Here is a 20,738-nt window from a genome sequence, read left to right as displayed (position 1 = left end):
AGCGCAGAACAACGTGGCAAGAACCTCTTCAGAAGGACAGAATCATAGAATGGTTTGGGTTGGAAGGGACCTTTAAAGGTCATCTAGTCCAACCCCTCTGCAATGAGCAGGGACATCTTCAACTTGGTCAGGTTGCTCAAAGCCCCATCCAACCTGACCTTGAATGTTTCCAGGGATGGGGCATCTACCACCTCTCTGGGCAACCTGTGCCAGTGTTTCACCACCCTCATTGTAAAAAATTTCTTCCTTATGTCTAGTCTGAATCAACCCTCTTTCAGTTTAAAACCATTACCCCTTGTCCTATCGCAACAGGCCCTACTAAAAAGTCTGTCCCCATCTTTCTTAGAAGCCCCCTTTAAGTATTGAAAGGCCACAATAAGGTCCCTCCAGAGCCTTCTCTTCTCCAGGCTAACAATCCCATGGATTCAAATTCCACTTTTAAAAAACAACTCAGGATTTTAAAGACTTAAGCCTCCTCACACTTAAGACCCCATTACACTGCAGGCATAGATTATGAACTGATATTTGTCAATACTAATTACAGATTCACAAAGGCAACTTCAACATCTAAATGAGTATGCTGAAAACTAATCCAGGAAGCAGTATAGCTTCATTTCTGCATTGTTGTACTGGTTGCTAGTAAGTCCTCCCTGTCAAGTGATGTAACTTTATACAGGTAGGTCTAAGAGCTTTTGGGTCTGAGGTGGTATGTCTACTGCATGGACCTAATGTTTCATCTTTGATACGTCCCTATCGTACTCAATACAAATATGGCCAGCAAACTTTACTTTTAGAATTGTCTAAGTTGCCTTTGAAAACAAGGCACCTTGGCATTTTAAATGTTAAATACTAAAATATCAAAATTCTACAGAATTTACCAATTTATAATATTAAATAATCATCAACAAGGGCTCTCCATCTCTTTTAAGAAAAAGAAAAATTAAGTTACTTTACATAATACAGAGGTACTCCCCCTCAGGGAGTAAAAGTGTCATTAATCACTAATCTGGTAAAGAAGTACAACATCCTTCAGTGGAAAGCTCTGGTAAAATTATGTCTCACTGGATCCCTTAAAACTTCCCCTGATAAATCATGTCTTCAGCTAACAGGTTATCAAAAACTTGAAATAAGAACAATATGTCATGTTCTCAAAAGCTCTAAGGAATAAAAAGGAGGAAAATACATGTAGAAAACCACTTCTAGGAACTGACATTCACTATTCCTGAACTTTTACTTAAGTTATTAAAGCTACACTGTTGTACGAGCCTGGGTAAGCTGAAAGCAATTTAGAAAAGGACTATGTTTGATTTTCTGCCTACATTTAAAATCAGAGAAGAACTGATTACATCTACCACTTATTTTTGGAAAAGCTTAATAGATTTTCATTACTGGTTTCTCTCTAATTCCACTGTCTTCATTCAGTACCTCATTAGGTCAGGTGTAATGCATTTCAAAATGTGACCTAAGTATAAGATATATGGTAGCATGAGATGTACTATGGGGAGCTATAAGCCATACCTGAGAAATACGTCCACCACAGTATCACAATAAATACCTCCTCACATCACTTTACCTATCAAACAAGGCAAATGAGGGCAGCTACCCTGGACTCTACATGAGCTTCAGAAAGCAAACCTAGCAGGCAAAAGCTTGTCTGTACCACACAGAAAAAGCTTGTGGATACAGCACTACAATATTTTTATCCTCAAAAAGATTGGCAATAGAGTGTTCATAAGAATACTGAGGAAGAATTTCTGCTTTTTGACACTATTCAGAGATGACCGCAAATGCTACACTCTTGAAGAGAAAGGAACAAGGTGTTCAGTTTTCCAAATATTCACTAGAACACAGTGGCAGAGGAAAAAATCCATATTACAAATTCTAGACAAAATAAAGAACTGTTTTGCCTGGAACTACTACAGGAGCTAACTATGCTTAAGTAGTACCACCCAACCTCTATATAGAAGGCATCTCTTGCCTCTCTTTTTTCTTTTTCTACCCAAGTGATCCTAGTGTTTCAAGAATCTAAGACCAATTTCATATCTTGACAACTTCTTTTTGGTGTTAACATCCAATAGCTGTTACATTATTTTGTGTTGAAATACAGTTCAGCTTAATACTGGCAATTTTCCAAATACAAACCTAAATCTGATAAAGTAGCTAATTAAAATAGCTAGATTTAGCAAAGCATTTTACTATAAAATACACAAATGTTCTAATTGACTACATTTTAGCCATTTAGAGATAGTTTCCACTTAAAGTTCCAGACAATTCAGTTACGGCAGCCAAAGAAGATGACATTGAATGTTTTGATCTAGAGGGAATGAATCTTCCTATCAAGCAGTAAATTGTATTTTCTCATAATGAATTGCTATGTACAGTGATGACTATTTAAGGTATGTATAACTCCTACAATATTTGCTATTTGTATTGTAGAAAATAAAGTGCATAATATTCCAACAGAGTCAGACTTACAAAAGTAGCCAAAATTTACCAGGTTTAAGCTGCCACTGATTGTACATTGCACTGGGTTAGTAGGTTGTTTTGGATGACAAATCGGCACTATCTATCAAACTTGAGCACATGTTGAAGTAAACAGTCCTGGGCCAAAAGAGGACACAGGAAATACCTCATTTCATGAACTCAGGAAGAGAGTTTTAAATTATGGTGAAGAAAGATATATCTGGAAGTGTTGTCAATAAAAGATGTACTTTTCAAAGCAAAGTAAGTAGTTGCTAAAAAATTATATTCAGCTTCATGACACATTTTCCAAAATATATCTTGATTCCCCCCCCCCCCCCCCCCCCCCCCCCCCCCCCCCCCCCCCCCCCCCCCCCCCCCCCCCCCCCCCCGGATGAGAAGAGTCCATTGCTACTTGTTGACAAATGCTTTTAGGTTTATTTAACTGACACTATTTACCACATGAATCTAACCCCTTTATTTAGAGATGTCTGACAGAAAACAATAGTATTTGAACTGGGGCAGAGGAAGGGCTGTAACTGTTTATTTTTTATGGTAGGTAGGTTTTGATACCAAGTCTGCTGTCCATTTAAATGAGGATCCTGTTAGAATCTTCAAAGCAAGGTGTAAGAAAACCTGCAGGGAACAACCACCTGTGCCTTAGAAAGATTGTTCCTTACTTGCCAACAATTCATTTGCTCTTCTTGAGATACCGGAGTTACTATCACTCTCTCTGGATGTCTGTTTTCTCCCTGCTCCCAGCTGACGAAAGCCAAATATGGTTTTCCAGATTTATACTGTAAAATTAGAGAAATACCAAAAATATTACCTAAAGACAAAAAAACCTCCCTGGGTTTGACTGCTGTCTACACTGAGTAGATTTCATTTGGCTGATCACACTGACACTCCTCTGAGCCAACTGAGCTGGTTTAGAACTCAGCTCAGTGTATGTGCCAGAATTATTTCTGCATAAATTATGTCATGGCATGTTTATTGATAGTGATTGATACACTTACTTAAAATAGAAATCAAATTATATGGGCAAAAATAGAATAATTATCACCTTGGCAAGAGTCAGGAATAGATTTTGCTCTTATATTGCCAGTACTCCCCCAAATGAAAAAGATAGTTTAGCGTATGATCAAAAAAGTAAAATCATACATTCTTGCACGTCAGAAATATCAAAAGCTGCAGAGATCAGCAGCACCGATTAAGCCAACTGAACGTGGAGGACTGGAGCAAGGAAAGGAATTAAAAAGAGCTCGGTAAAAATAAACTGGCTAGTGGGGGGGGGGAGGAAATCAGATTCCAGACAAAGACACATTGTAGAGGTACACCAAATAGCATGTGACTTTACAAAGCTTTCTTTATTCAGGATAGACTTTTAATAAACGTTTGAAAATTAAGGATTTAGAAGATCCACAAGTAAAATCAAAGCAGTACAGTATACTTGATTTCTTCAGTAAAAGAATTATAACTGTTTTATCTGGACGGCCTTTTTAGATTTCTGAACGTACATACCAGGTGTATTTTCTGAAAATTATATATAAACCCTTAATTTCTGCTAATTAATAAAGTAGAGGTGCAAGTATATCCTCAAGATTCAGAGTGTGGTAAATATGCTTAGGCCTTGTACCTCCCCATTCAATGGTGAGCTCACAGATTTTAGTGTTGCAAATTCTCCTTCCCATGCTAAGCAAAACAATAGAAAGAATATTTATTCACATAAATAGCTTATAAAAAAGTAGAATACAGGACTTTGGACAGAGACAGACAGTACTGAGTTCAGCAGGGACTGCAGCCACTTTCAGAGAAGTAGCTGGTCCAATGTATATGACTAAAACTTGCTGCTGCTCTCAGTGAAAAAGTATCAGGTAAAAGCTTCTTCAGATGACATGAGTCCTTACATAAAGCAAAGTTAAAAGGCTATTTGCCAAAGTGTCTTTATTGCCTTCCCTCTTCCCACAGGTATATTAAGTCTCTTCCTACAGCCACAAAATCCAGAGAAGAGATACCCAACTTCTATCATAAATATAACAATAGCCCTAAAAAAATTTAGAAGCAATATGCCAAACATATCTTTCATGTAGGTGATTGCAACAAGTGGTTTCTAAACTAGAAAGACACAACCATAAAACTTCCACTTAAATGGTAAGACACTGATTTAATACCAATAGTTTGTAGGTGTAGCAATCACTGCTCTGTGCTTGCTCCTTATAAACAGATTACCACTTTTAAACAAAGTAGGTCATACATGTGCTGTTGCTTAATACTTTTTTTTTTTAAAATGAGAAACAAGGTTTTTCTAGGAATTAAGTTGTCTATTTGCTTGTAAAATGCTGATTACAATAATTTATTTGTTCAAAATATTCATCATCTGCAACCCAATGCTGAGGGTTCTTATACAACCAACTACTGGCAAAGTTGTAGAAAGTTCTCTCAGGAACTTCACAAAGACTGAAGAACACTGAAGTATAGAACAATCCAGATCTACTTTTCTTGAAATCTAAACCCATAAATAAAATGTCAATATCATATATTTACCTTTTATTTCTTATTAATCAGTTTCTAGCTCTTGGGGGTTGATAAAATTGTTGAGTAGGTCGTGTGGATCGTCTTGGCTGACCATCACCTCCTCTGCGGAATTCTAGAGTCTGCTCATATGTTTCTTCCTCCTCCTCCTGCAGGTAAACAGCATTGTTTTAAATGGAAGAGTAGGAAAATGCATTATACATTAATAGGTATATGCATACATACATACACACAACACATACACGTACATGTATGAATTAATTCATGCACACATAGCAACTGCTGCTTCTGCACTGATGACCACTTAAAATAAGTGAGATAATGGGAGCGGGTTTTTCAAACCTAGGAAAGCTAACAAAAACAAGATGGAGAATCTCAAAACTCAATCCCCAGGGCAGCAGCAGAAGTTATTAAATATTTGCAGAAAAAAGCATATACATTAAAGCAAAATTATTTTCCAAGAGTCACACAGGCAACAAACTCAAGAAGCAAGATAACCTCGATAACCTGCCAGAACAAGAGAAATATCAGCTTTTGGGAGTTTAGAAATGTGTGTGGAATGAAAGAAAATAATTAGGAAATGGAAATGCAAGGAATAGCATCTGGCAATATGCATGCTAGAAACACAGCTCTGAAACAGTAGATAAAAATCTGTGATGCAATAATAATGAAAAAAGCCTACAAGTATAGTGGACAGCAATTTAGATACAAATTTGCTATGTGCAGCAATAATAAATATAACCTCTGAATAATGAGAGGAGAGGTAATTACATATTTCCAATATTGCACTCATTCCTAGGCATCTCAATACCAGAAAGATGTTGACAAATTACATGGAATTCAGAGAAAAAACCAACAAAAACAATGAAGAGACTAGAGAATGATTTACAAAGGAAGATTAAAATAGCTACATATTTACTTTTGTCAAGAAATAGTGAAAGGAGAAACATTCATCTGATGGAGTATTTGAAGGTGGTACACATTAAAGACAGAGAAGAATTTTAAGAGCATTAGAGTTGATAACAAAGAGAAATAGAAGAAAAAATTGTAGGTTAAAAAAATAAAAGTTTCGGAACATGAGTATGATTGTCAAACGGTGTCTCAGGGAAACAGTTATAATTTCATTTATTTAATATCCTAACAATACACTGTAGCAGACACCAGGTCTAGAGGGAACATGCTGCAAGAGATCCACTTTTGGGAAAAAGTACTGAGTATATAACTCTTAATCTCCTTTCATTCACAACACAGGAACATACAGGAACACACACCAAGAACACTGAATGATTCATTAAAAGTTCGTCAACAATTCCAACACCAAGAAACTGTCTTAGAGTGCAGCATGCATGTAACAGAGTAACTAAGTCACAGCAGTAAAATATTTCACTATAAGAGACAGAAAGACAAATCTACAGCCCAAGTTTCTTTCTATTGTGAAAAGTCAGATCTTACTCAAGAAACTTCTCTTTCTGAATCAGCTTGAATATCAATAAACATGCACTTTTAAAGTAACAGTTACAGACAACCACATTCCTCATGGTAAGGTCTCCTATTTACAGGGCACGTTTGTGGTCATAGCTGTATTTCCAGAACAACAGATTAAGCCCTACTACAGAGAGTCTGCAATAACTGTAGAAGAAAACAGATTTTCAACACAATTGAATACAGCATAATTGATTTATATCTTTTAGTTTCACCGTAGCCAAAGGCTGAGAACTATGTAATACTGCCATAAAACTTACTCTTCTGAGCGTACCTCTTCTACTGCTTGCAGCATTATTGATTCCCTCATATAAAGAGGTTCAGACACTGATTATCCGAAAGAAAAAAATAGAAAAGCAGATGTCTATCAAAAAAATCCACAGTTTGCAATACCGTTAGCCCTAGTACAAACTCTCAACTTAGTATATGAAGTAATCTCCCATCACTGACAACGCAAACTGTACTAGCATCAAAATGTTAAAAGATAAGCTAGATGCCTGAAGTGGTCTAAATACCTTTGGCTCTTTCAGTATAACTCAAAGAAACCTGAATAGCTGAAAATAGTTCCATATTATTTGCCAAAAGAGTAAAGAAAGACGCAACTGCAAATTTTCTTAAAATTTTTTGCTAAAGCTTCCACCTAACATAAAAGAGCTCACTCTTCATGAATAAATTGGTGAACTTCCATGTGCTCGATATTTGGATTTCTCCAAAACTGGAAAACTAAATGGCAAATATGCATGACTGAAAATTTAGCAATGCATACTGGTGTTTAAGAGACTGTAGCAAATTAGACATGAATCTTTTCTTTGTAACCTTGGTAGTCTTTGCTCAAAAAGAACAGAAATTAAATAGTTTAGTGCATCGCATCTCACCTGTAACAGCCAACCTCTTTCTGAGGATAAGTATATCAGAGTAAATTTCTAGAGCAGCAAATCTTCATCAGATCTCAAAGTTAATGTTGTTGATACTTTAAATTCAGTAAAATCAAATTAAAACTAGAATTTGTCTTACACATTTCTATTTTGGTGTAGTTGTCTTTACACATAGAATGAAAAGCTTCAGATGCATGCATTCCAATTCAAGTATTTTTATTACAATAGGCAAGAGTGAAATGTGAAATCACATTCACTTTCTTGAGGCTCTGAATGAAATGAAAGCAAGCAATGCAGCAAATGATAAGAAGAACGAATGAGCAACAGAACACCTTTCAAGTGTTCCCTCGTTCTTCTCTATGCACAGTGGCTCCCCAGAGTTACTGATCGTCTTGTTGAAGTCTGCCATCTTCACGTCAGATGACACACTGTCATTCTCACCTATTCACATTTGATCCCAATGGGATCCAACATTCTCCAAAATAACAGTTTGCCAAGTCATATCTTCATTAAACGTTGTTTCTTGTTTTGTAAGTAATTGCATTTCTTTTCTTCCACCATTTCTTGACCACTGACCCTCAATCCACCACTGCTGATCTTTCACCCTTTTTCTATTGCCATTTTATTTTATTTCCATCTTAAGGATTTTTTTTCTGGGTTCATCTTTATCTCAATTTACTTTAAAATCTCTCCACCCCACGCTCAAAACTGCCATCCCTCTTCTGGAACAGCATCTGGCCTTTGTAGGCAAAACTTAGTATCTCTAATGATCACTTCCTTGTTCTCTCTGTTCTTCAACCTAAAAACTTCAGCTGCCTACATTTCTTCCATTATAACTCTGCAGCCAATTAGGTCACACATCTTGCCACTAACTCTATTTTTCCAATCTTTCTTGCTGCTTGCTTCAATTTATCAGTTGCTTGTGACTCATTCTAAATTATTCCATTTCCTACTTACTTATCCATGTAAGATTTAGATTACCTTTTATAAAGCAAAGGTGGCCACAGATCTCTCTTAGAGCATTTTCATTCTCCTTCTATTATCAGTAGAGGTTTCATATTACTACACTACTCCAAAAACTTATTTATTATCCCCATCCTTCAGCTTATTATTAATTATTTATCTAATATTCCAGGATCCAGGACTGAGTTTTCTAATACTTGCACAATGCCTACCTAGGGCTATGTACCCTGAGATTAAATGATACCACTAAGTACAACTGCAAAAGACAGCAAAAACTGGCAGATCCATAGGAAAAAGCAAGGAAAGATTTACAATGCAAACAACGAAATGCACAAAGAAATTATTGCAGTAACAGGTTAGAATGACATGAGAGAGAGGGTGGATGATGTCGGCATTCTCTTTAGGTTCTTAGTGAATCAGCAAGTATCTTCAGTCCAGCCAACTGACTACCAGCATGCTTTTACATAAACAATTCAATGGATTTCATAGCTGCAGAATAAAGTTATAAATCCAGCATTTAAAATACTTTAACAACCCATTTACTCTTAAAATTAACAATATTAGAGCAGAGTAAATTTACATTTCATTAAAAGCTTTCTCACTGAATTTCAATTGCAAGGTTTCTTTCAGTGCATTCAAAACAACTGTTTAGAAACTTCTTTTTTAAATACAGTCCTTGAAGCAAATACTGTATAACTTCTGAGAACAATGAATAGGTGGATGACAGTAAAGAGCAGGGCAGAAGTTACACATTACGTGAAAGCTCTGCTGAATGTTCTGCTCACATATATTTAGGATGCAGTTGCAAGTCACAGCTGAGCAGCTCAGCAGTTTGCCACCTACAAACTGGTTACCTCCGTCTATTCCTGCTTATGAACAGCAAATTCTGCTCTATTCACTGGGCCCTTCTGCTAAGGCTTTTCAATTATAGCTTTCTGTGAGCTATTAAGGGATGAGCACCAGAGCCTGTGCAAGGATGCGTGAAGGAGCACCGTGGGGCCAGGAACCATGGCACAAACAAGAGACAGAAGGCAAAAAAAGCAGAAGACATTTTCCATTTCAGTAATGCCAAACCAGTGTTTCAGTTTAAGCTGTAGTTTTAACTTCACCCACATACTCAACGCATGGAAAACTTGCTGGACTCAGTACAAAGAAAGAGTGTTGGCTTCCTTACAAAATGAACTTTTCTCTCATGTGTATTTCAACTCCCATTTCCCAGTCCAGATTTAATGCCTCTTTGCATTGCCCACTATGCTGGCAACGGCTGTTTCCTGCTGTTAACACACCAAGCGATCTCTTGTTCTGCTGGTTAAATTCCTTTCTTAAAACTTGCTTCTTTTGCCTAATCATCCAGTGTTGACCTCCTTGAGTACTTTCATCTTTCATTTTTGCAGTTTCTACTTACCTGTGCTTGTATCAATCAAAAATAGACTGTAAGATTTTCCAGATGTATCAAAAAAAGAAACCAAACAGAAAACCCAACCACACTATGGAATATTGAAAAATTCATAAGTTTCCTAGAAAAAAACCTAAACTTAAATATTTAAATTGCAGTATATTACATATCCTATATTTGTAAGGAAAAAATCATTGGCCGAAGTGTCTACCGTATTCCCTTAAACTTTTACTTTATCTGAATACTTAAATGGATTCTTAGAACTCCATAATAACTAAGAATGAAAACAAGATTTTGTGGAAAAATAGGTTTTGTCATTTAATAAAAGCACAAGTTTTAAGTTATACGATCTTAGAGATGCTTTAGGGCATAATTTCAAAAATTACTATCAAATGAGGTGTGAAAATTCCAAGTAAAAGTGAAATTACCACTAATGTAGATTTTTCAAGGATCTTAACCAAGTACTGACTTTGTGACAAGAGCGTTTTTGAAGTGTCTATCACAGAATAATTCACAACATATTTGCTCTTGATCAATTTTCTTTGCAAGTTATGCTTGTTACTTAAAATATCAGTTCCTCTCACAGAGTAATCTTCTCACAGAGTAATCTCTGTGAGCCTGCATATGATCACAATTTTTTTTCCACAGTACACAACACATGTATATTAGACTGGGCCTACAGCCATACAAATTTCTGAGTTAAATTATGAGCGAGAAGGACAAGTGGGATTCAAGGTTATACTGCTAGACCTGCGTAGAGCTGACCCCTCACTGCTGTCAGTGTTGTCAATATAAACTCTTAGCCCTATTAATGTGCTTTTAAAGTAGTCAGGGTAGCATTACATTTTTAGAAAAATATACTTTAAGTATGCTCACATATATGATATAAGACATTGCAGGAATGTATCACTGATGACTAAAAGTACATATAACTAATTGTAAAGATATCAAAAATGTTACTTTTTAAAAAAATGTTATAACGTAGTAATCATATGACAAAGGGTTTTTTAAATTAACCTTTTGATAAACCATTTAGAATGTTAATGGTAAGATACACAATTATTATTGTTACTTAACTCTTGCCTGGGCCTTTTGAAGTGTATCAGCACACTTCAATTAAATCTTTTGTAACTAAACAAAGGAATCAACTATGTGACACCTTTAAATTTACAACCTAATTTCTGACATGCAGGCTGTAATGCCATAGACAGTTGCACCAACGTAATGTCTTGCTGCTGCTGAAACTGTTTTCCTTTCTCTTCTCCTGCACCTTTTTCATCACTCTTCTTTCCACTTTTCCTTTCCCTTTCTTGCTCAGATGTACAGTTGCAACCTTTAACTAATGCAGGTTCAAAAGGCAGGATGGTCAGGATTAGGGAGGAAGAACTGCTTCCTTCTCTCAGAGCTGACAGCTGGTCATCAGCTCAGTCCATGAAATCATACACCTAAGTCACTCTTAAATTCTTTTCCCATTAAAATAATCTTACAGAATGTGCAATTAGTCTGTTCTTATTCAAATGTTATGGGTATGTGAAAGATTTTGACACTAGAAGCAATTAATTAAGAAGAATTAAAAGTATCTCTGAGGAGGATAATGACTTATGAGCTGAAGTGGAACTTACACCTTCTTATCAGAGTGTGTGCATGTTTGAGTGCATGCATATCAGAGAGCAGTCCTGAACTTACTATTTAAACACAAAGAGTTAAAAAAAAACCTACTCAAGACTTTTTAAGTTAACCCCCACTATCATCCATGTCCTTCTAATGCAGAATCATTTTTATAGTATAAAAATTGGTTCTACATTTTATGGTTTTACTTTTCTTAGTGAACATGACCTGCTCCTATTTTTTAAAACTTAAACAGCATGACAGCTTTTAAAATTTAAAATAATTGCAATGGACTGTAAGCAAATTTAGAATTTAAAGTATCCTTTTTTAATCCTAAAGACCAAAATCATTAACGTCTAATAAAACTGGTAACTTTACATGGCACTTGTGAAAATAAAGTAAGAGAAAGGCAAAGACAACTCAAAAATAAAGAATCAGATATTTCTTCATGCTTGGATCACGAAAGAAAGAGAAAAAATTCACAAGCTATATGAGAGGCCACACACATTTTCTAACTCACAGAACCAGCACAATGACATTCAAGCTACATTCTTTCTTTCATTCTTCCCCTTTGTACCCATCTTTCTCCATATACATATTTCTAGGTATCCTGATATATTTTACTGACAGGTGACAAAAAGAGCTAAGATAAGCACTTTATCTTCTGTTTTGGATGAGAAAATTCTTGATATTTAGACTATTCTTAGAAAAGCAATAGAAAACCTATAGAACACCAAGAATACATCTTAAATTATTCAAATAAATGCAAAACAAAAATCCCAAAACAGAAAATGTTTACACGTGGTTTTTCAAATTTTTCTCTCTCACATTGAGAAAGTATTGTTTTAGTGTTGACTTCTGGATACAACCATCAAGTTGGTGAACTACAGGATATTTAATCAATAGACTAACCAGGATCTACTGTAATGTATGGACACAGTTGCATTGTTCTAAAACAACAACAACAACAAACAGAACAGGAAGAAAATGAAAGGATCACATATATTGGAAATGTTGGGCCTTATTATCTAAATGGATTTTTTTTATAAGCAATAGACTTATCCTGAATTGTTAAGAATCTGTAAGGTCTGCTCAAAAAGAAAAGATTTTCATTTTGAAGTAAATTTTATCAAGAACTTTTAATTCAATCTAATTTTAAATTTCTTTTAATAGTACATGCCTGAGGAAATTTGACTTTGGCCATTTCCAATAAGGAAGCTCAACTCCATCAGCAGTAGGGACTACACAGGACTTCAAAGATACTTCTTACCGATTGCATTGATACATTGGCATTATTTTCTGTCTGTAAAGGATATGCAGGATAAACAACTGTAAAGGATTTATAGAGTATACACGTTCTTCTCCTACGTGAAAGTCACAACCCCATAAGCATCTAGCTACATATGGGACTTTACAAGCTTTACATAATTAGTACAGATGACATACATGTGTATAAACACGTATACACTACATGTATAGCACTCCATATGTAACTCTGATTTGACTCTTACATCAAAACCATCAACAGCTTTGCTGAAGCTTTTAGCTTTAGCTTCACTATAGCAAAATAGTATATTATACTACACAATATAAGACAGTGGTGACAGAAATAGCAATGTTGAATGTATTATGGAAACTACTGAGAGATTTACTGCAAAATCTTAACATAACTTAAATTGTCCTTATCGGGATATAATTGACTTGCTGTATGGTACTGTATGATTTACTAAAAACCTCCTGAGACTTTGAATCGCAACTAAACAATTATTGTTTGTTGCCATTCTATATGCAGCCAGAATAATTCCTACCCATTTATATAACGTTTTAACCTACTATACTAGTGCCATCTTTCTCTCTTCTACTGTTTCTCAAATTGTATGAGATTTTGATGTATTATACAAATAAAACACTACATTCTACTTTCAAGCTCTGTACAAAGCCTTTTATGCAACAGAGAAATTCAGTTAATGGTTTCCCTAATGTGGGAGTAGTCAAATTCAAAAGTTACTGACAATTCATTAAAACAAACTTGCTGTAATGTCATTTAAAAAAAAACAAACAAAAAAAACCCAAAACAACCAAAACATATACAAACCATTTGTTTCACTTATTTACACTTAGAAAAAGGAATTGATCCTTATGATGGTATGTCTTTGTCTCTGTTGAACACACATGGGCCACAAGTATGTATGTTCCTAACTATTGTACATAAAACTAGGTGGCATGGAGCTACGCCGTAACATCTGTTGCTTTTCTGTTTTCAAAATAAAAACTTCAAGATGACCCTTCCCTGAGCAGTCCTTTCTTTAGCATCAGAAATAAATTCATGATGATAAATCTTTTCTGTTGACTTTCACTAACCAAACATCAGAAGTCAAGTAATTTTACATTTTCTCAGCCAGTTTTTGTAAAATTCTACAAAGCATTCTTCAGGGCCAGCAATTTATGAATCACAGCCTTATTACACATTAATTTAAGATACTAAATTTATAATAAATGATTCAGTAATCCTGAAAATGTTGGATATACACTGTTAACATTTAAAATTACATTTATCTCATTTTTCCTCTGCTAAAAATGTAAGTCGTGACAAAAGCAGCCGAGCTGCAACCACAGCTAATTTTTGAATTATTCTGTTAAGACAATATACATCCTGAGTTTTGAGTGAAACAATAGATACCAAGTGACAGAAAATTTCCAGATTCTTCAGAAAAAAAAAAAAATCAAGAAATGGAAAATAGATGGATGGACAAGGAAAAGAATTACATACTTAAATCTGAGACCGCTAAAAGCAACACAACAGTTAACTAGGAATCAGACATTTCTTTGTACTTTGTTGCTTTTCTTCAACTCTGAAAACAAAGCACTCATTTGTTTTCTAAACAGACTACATTCCAATTACATTTCCATAAAACTATGATAATGTAAGCCTGGGGCATGATTATCCCACAGACATTTTGCTAGCTTATCTGTTCCCCTTAAGGGTATTGCACAGGTTATTCATACTTGCAGTCATTCCCTGTAGCGCATATTAAAATAAATGTGCAACTCTTCTTGTGAGGTTTGTGCTTGAAACAAACATACTCTCCTGCAAGTTGTCACTATGTTCTCAATACAGAAAAAAGTAATGAATTTTAAAAGTTCCTCAGAAATACATATTTAAGCCATTCACACCATATCCCTTCTATTAGTAAAAGCTTCTTCACAGAGTAGTATCAATATCAAACTATAAATATTTAAAGGTTTATTTTCAATAATTTCTAAACGAAAAGTAGATACACTTAAGAGAAATCTGCTATATAAACAACACACAACCAGCAGACACATTGAGTTTTCTCAATTCAGCAAGAAGAAAGCCACAAACTAGAAGTGGAAATGTTTTCAACAAAACACATAAATTTAACAACATGAAATCAGTAACAGTAACCACTATAAGGAGTTATGTGCCATAAGGAGTAACGTTACTATAAGGAGTAATTGTGCCAGTTTTCGGAAAAGAGCAGCAAATTAAGGATCCATCTTCATCCCTTGTCCCACATAGAACTGTCAGCCCTTCCCTCTCCCCAACATTTTTGTTTTGTTTTGTTTTTGAATAAAGTATTCATCCAGTTTTTCAGAACATCAAGTTGAATGAAGACCTCTGGAAAGGTCTAGGTTTTGCTGGTAATACAGAAACAGTCCTAAACATACAGTGAAAAAGAATACTTGCATAGACTTGGAAAAAAAATTCAGTGCACTAAGTGCACTCGTAAGCAAAACCATATTTCCCCCCCCCCCCCGGAAGTGTATTTGCTGTATTGCTGGACTTATTTTAGTATGTAATCAGAAAACTCTGCCAACAAAAATTTCAGAAAGAAAACACTAAGTGATACTGTGAGAAATTATCTAATGCTTTCCTGTTAGGGCACAAAACCATTATCAAAACCTAAACAGGGAAGCAGTGAATTTTGGTGACATTTTAGGTGAAACAGAATGCTGTGTGTACACACTCATCCATGACAAAATTTGGCATACAAATCTCCAAAGTCAAACACATGTGTATATCCAGTAAATAAATGTCTGTGTTATTTTACTTGTGAATGACCAACTGCACAAAAAAAATTTCAAAGGTAGAACGTGGTAAAAGCTATTTAAGCAAATATACAGAAAAATTTTAATCAAACAAATATATCCCAACTCCTAGTTAAAAAACAAAACAAAACCTGCTTACAGGTGGTGCAGAGACACAGCAATTTAAGAAAGTCTTAAAAGTGAAACTGCCCATTAGGCAACTCAGAATAGCCCCATAAAAAAGAGAGTATCAGGACCTCTACATTATGTATATGCTGTATGCTTACCTTTTAGAATACAATATCCTGAATTGCACCTATTTTTTAACTATTAATCACTACTTTAAAAGAATAAATAGACCATGTCATCCTGCAAGTTCTACAACAGGATCAAAAGATTATGATGGGAAAAATATGCTTATAAACATTAGGAACTTTTTAAACTGCTACAGGATAGAACAGTTGGTGGCCAGTCACAAGTGGTGTTCCCCAGGGCTCAATATTAGGGCCAGTTCTGTTTAATATCTTTATCAATGATCTGGACGAGGGGAGCGAGCGCACCCTCAGTAAGTTTGCAAACGACACAGTCGGGCGGGAGTGTTGATCTGCTTGAGGGTAGGAAGGCTCTACAGAGGGATCTGGACAGGCTGGATCGATGGGCCAAGGCCAACTGTATGAGGTTCAAGAAGGCTAAGTGCTGGGTCCTGCACTTGGGTCACAACAACCCCATGCAGCACTACAGGCTTGGGGAAGAGTGGCTGGAAAGCTGCCTGGCAGAAAAAGGACCTGGGGGTATTGGTCAACAGCCAGCTGAATACGAGCCAGCAGCGTGCCCAGGTGGCCAAGAAGGCCAACAGCATCCTGGCTTGGATCAGAAATCATGTGGCCAGCAGGACTAGGGAAGTGATCATCCCCCTGTACTCGGCACTGGTGAGGTCACGCCTTGAAGACTGTGTTGAGTTTTGGGCCCCTCACTCCAAGAAAGACATGGAGGTGCTGGAGCATGTCCAAAGAAGGGCAATGAAGCTGGTGAAGGGTCTAGAGCATAAGTCTTATGAGGAGTGGCTGAGGGAACTGGGGTTGTTTAGCCTGGAGAAAAGGAGGCTGAGGGGAGATCTCATCGCACTCTACAACTACCTGAAAGGAGGCTGTAGCGAGGTGGGTGTCAGTCTCTTCTCCCAAGTAACAAGTGATAGGACAAGAGGAAATGGCCTCAAGTTGCGCCGGGGAGGTTTAGACTGGATATTAGGAAAAATTTCTTCACTGAAAGGGTTGTCAAGCATTGGAACGATCTGCCCAGGGACATGGTGGAGTCACCATCCCTGGAGGTATTTAAAAGACATATAGATGTGGTGCTTAGGGACATGGTTTAGTGGTGGACTTGGCAGTGTTAGGTTAATGGTTGGACTTGATGATCTTAAAGGTCTTTTCCAACCTAAACAATTCTATGATTCTAAAGCTCTAAAATCTGATCTTCAACAAATTTTCATGTCTACACATAATTAGTCAATAAGTTAGGAACAAAGTAAAAAAACAACCCAAACTTTTCCATGTGTAAGAAAAGCAAAAGTTCTACATTATAACCCCCCCACACCCCAGTTTACTCACGTTCACAGTACTTCCCTTCCCTCTTTGATATGGAGGGAAGTCCTTTTCCAGGTTGAGAGATCAACCTTTGTTAAGTAGCTCCCTCCTTTAACTGGCCTGTAACTCACGGGGGACTCAACTCTCTCATTGGGGACTCAACTTCTCTCCTCTCCCTGGACAGCGATGATGAAACTCAATGACTTATGATGCAATTTCCAATGGCTGGGCCTTGCAATGCCCAGCAGTGAGGATTGCTGACGTAACCTAATGGGTGTCAGACATCAAAAGGAGGCCGATTACATGCACAGTGAAAAGAAGTGAGACTGGAATGGGCCAAGAAGGAAAGCAAGCAAGAAGAGAAGCCCCATCAAGTCTGCATCCAATATCTTGTAAAATTTTACTTCCAGCCCTAGCACTCAAGATGGTTCATCATCACTGTCCTAGAGTGAAAAGGTACACTGAGGGAGCTCCATCAGGAAACGAACAAAGATTACTGCAATAGCTAAACACCACTGTTTTCATTTTCTCCTATATGCCATTTGACTCACAGTGGAAGTCCTATATGAGTAAATATAATGTAGGGAAAGAACCAAAATGCCCAGGAGATCAGAAACAGATCAACAAAAGGAACAAATGAAAAAAAGAAACAGGATAGTATGACATAACTACACAAACCATTTCAGCAAAATATTTCATACCTACTTTCATGTCCTTTAACATTTATGAAGAAAAAACAAATCACCTTTCTCCAAAAAATTGCCTTCACAGTCAACTTCCCCCCTCCCCCCCCCAGGTCTTACATTATGGAAGATTTCTTGTTTACACATATTATTACTGATAACACTTGCAAGTCATCAAACAAGGAAAAGAAACCCCAAGCATTCCAGACATTAACCACCCCTGTACAAGGAAACTTCAATACATTAAATAATGTGTCTATTCAACATGCACTGTATACATAAGGAGTAAGATCTGGAATCATACACCACTACAAACTAGGTTTGTCATAGCTTCTCTTCTACGATACCAAGCCAACAGTATCATGTCTCTTTTCCCTAGAAAGCAATCAGTCAGGAATACTATGCCAATTCCTCCAGTTTCCTCTTTAATTAAAATCCTTTGAATTAATCTATTAAATGTGGACAAACTCTGAACACTGAAACGTGAAGGAGACGGGGAAATCAGAAGAGAAATGGTGACGGCAGGGATAGTCCTGACATTTACACACATCAAAATTCTTTTACATACTCAACATGTTCAACCTCAACACAGGCCATACAGAGAAATCAGAGCATAAAATCCTTCAGAAGTCTCAAAACAATAATCTGAAGAACTTTCATCACATGACCACAGGATCAAACACAATACTTAAAACAGGTTAAGCTATGCTATCTCAAAACAAAATTGCAAGTCACTGTAAAGGCAGGTGTTTAGTGAGGAACAACCTCTCCCAAAATAAACAACTTAAGGAGCTCATATGCAGTCTCCAAATAATGAATCATCATCATATGTAATTACATTTAATAACAAGGGAGTGGGGGGAAGAAGAACAACAGTGTAATGCTCCAAGTATCCTGCTTTAACTGTCACAACTTTTTTCAATAACTACAAACTCCAAGAAGAATGTGTCCTTAATCTGATTTGTACAGCTGGCAATAATTCGCAATGATATTTCATAGTCTGATGAATATGAAATGTTCAAGTGGAAGATTCAAACATATTTTGCAATGCCTAATGATACAGACAGAAAATTGAAAGCCATTGTTTTATGCCCCCTTAGTATAAATTACCTACTCTCAACTGAAATTTGCCTTCTTTTAGTTTACTAAAAAGTAAAATGCAGTTCCTTAACCACCTTTAAATGTCAGTTACTACATTTCAGCTAAGGATCAGTAACTTTCAGAGGAATAGTTAAGTTGTGATCATCTGTCTATATTCCAACATGGATACACCAAGCTAAAGTCTGAAAAACTATGTAGTTTCTCAGAGGATAGAGATGCTAAAGAAAAATACTTACTAGTAGTTTATCAGGATAAATGGTTTCCACAACGCTTGTCTCTACTGCCTCTTAAAAGAAGGCTGGGGAAATAAATAAATTACATAAAGAATTATCCTGACAGAGCCTGAAGGTTAATTCTCTGTAAAGGCATGTATGACAACGCTCTGCAGAAGATGTGACGGAATTTAAGGCAACATTTTCAGTAAGTAAAAGAAGTCTCTGGTAAGAAAATAAAAAAAAAAAGTTTAGGATAGACTATGAAAAGTAATTCTTCAGCCTGGCAGGACAGAGGCAACTGAAATCACCACATGTTGATGAGATGGAAAATGAGGCACATCTCAACAAAATAACTGCCTAAATCTAAAGTGTTTTAATAAAGCAGAAAGATAGCCTTTTGTGGAAACTAAATCCACACTAGTAACTTTTTAGATTAAAATTAATTCATAAATATGCACCACCACTCAGGAAGAAGGGTAGTCCAAAATACTCAGCCTTCATTTAATTCATTTAGTCAGTGAGTAATTATGAACTGTCAAATTATTCTAGAGATTTTCCTAACAGCACAGAAACCAAAGAAATAAAGACATCATCAAATTCTTGTCTGATGCAATTATTTAGGGACATTTTTTTCTACAGTAATCTTGGAACTGGTTAAGTAGATTGTACAGTTCTCTTAACAGCCTTGGTTTTAGTGCAGTCAATGAGGACAGAAGCTAGATAAGAGATCCAACCAAGACACATTTATCTACTGCACCTACTTAATTATTCAATGGGAAAGACTTCCCGCTTGACACACAACACAAAAAGATCGTAGTGTGATGCTAAGGCCATCCAGGTCGAAGAGCCATAAAGAAACGGCACACAATCCTTCAAGTATTTGCCTGTCATCAATCAAGACACTGGAATGGGTTCAAGACCTCCATAAAACAGGTAAGGAAAAGTCTTCTCCAGTTTAAAGAGGCAGCTGTAAGCCTTCACCATTTAGTGGTTTTCAGTGTTGCTCTGTACATTGCTGCAGAGAGGTTCGAACACCTTCAGAAAACCCACAGGAGTTTACTTACTCGAAACAGGGAACAGGTACAAAAAAAGCCCTGAATTACAGTTTGCTTTAAGATAATTCAACACCTGCAGAAGCGTCTAGAGCTCTGTGAGGTACAAGACACAACATTACCAAATTTGAGCTCTCAAATGTCTGCTGGCATGAATTAACTGTAATCCAAGACCCTTTGCTATTTTCTTTCCTCAACTCATTCCTCACTGGAGGAATGAGTTGAGGAAAGCTGCAAAGTGGATTTTCAGTCTCCACAGAACAAAACAAATTACAGAAGAACTAGGATTATACATACCTTAATAACAATTTTTGCCTTCTTACCTCTTTAGGCAGAAATACAGTGCAAGAAGAGGAAACCAAGCTAAACTACAGACTTCATAATTAGTATTTTTAAGTGAATTACTGTAAGCAAAGAGTTCATATGAATTCTAGCTTGTTTTGAGAGCAATCAGAATAAGGCCGTAACATATACAGGTGGGAACACTACAATCTTTATTTCCTTCATATAATAATAGAAAACAAAAAAAAGAAGGGCAATTGTAGTGTAAATGGCGGAACAAGGCCTATCACGTGACTAAGGAAATGTAGAATGGAAAAGGGAAAGCAAGGACTAGGCTTTGGGGAAATATGTGACAAGATAAGCACTTAGGCTACACATTTTCATAATTTATTAAGGAAAAAAAATCCTACAAGTTAGAGAATAAAATTAAGACTTAAAGTTTAAAGTATTATCTTG

At 36.3% G+C, this 20,738-nt stretch overlaps 1 protein-coding gene across 3 annotated transcripts in view; it reads right to left on the bottom strand.

Annotated features, from left to right (window-relative positions):
* The window catches only part of TDRD3 (tudor domain containing 3), a 109,684-nt gene that overhangs the window by 1,074 nt on the left and 87,872 nt on the right, over positions 1-20,738 (bottom strand). The window contains exons 13-14 of one of the 3 annotated variants that reach the window (XM_050894786.1): positions 5,005-5,141; positions 3,155-3,257 (exon numbers count right to left, since the gene is read on the bottom strand). In XM_050894786.1, the coding sequence (XP_050750743.1) occupies positions 5,022-5,141 (120 nt within the window). In that variant the 3' untranslated portion in view covers positions 3,155-3,257; positions 5,005-5,021. Of the gene's footprint in view, positions 1-3,154; positions 3,258-5,004; positions 5,142-20,738 lie in introns of those variants that run through there. The other 2 variants (XM_050894777.1, XM_050894794.1) reach the window with 2 other exon arrangements.

The sequence above is a fragment of the Gymnogyps californianus genome, chromosome 1 (assembly GCF_018139145.2).
Source record: "Gymnogyps californianus isolate 813 chromosome 1, ASM1813914v2, whole genome shotgun sequence".
NCBI classification, from domain to species: domain Eukaryota; kingdom Metazoa; phylum Chordata; class Aves; order Accipitriformes; family Cathartidae; genus Gymnogyps; species Gymnogyps californianus.
Note: the sequence above shows the minus strand (reverse complement) of the source record. Positions and strands in the feature narration are given on the sequence as shown.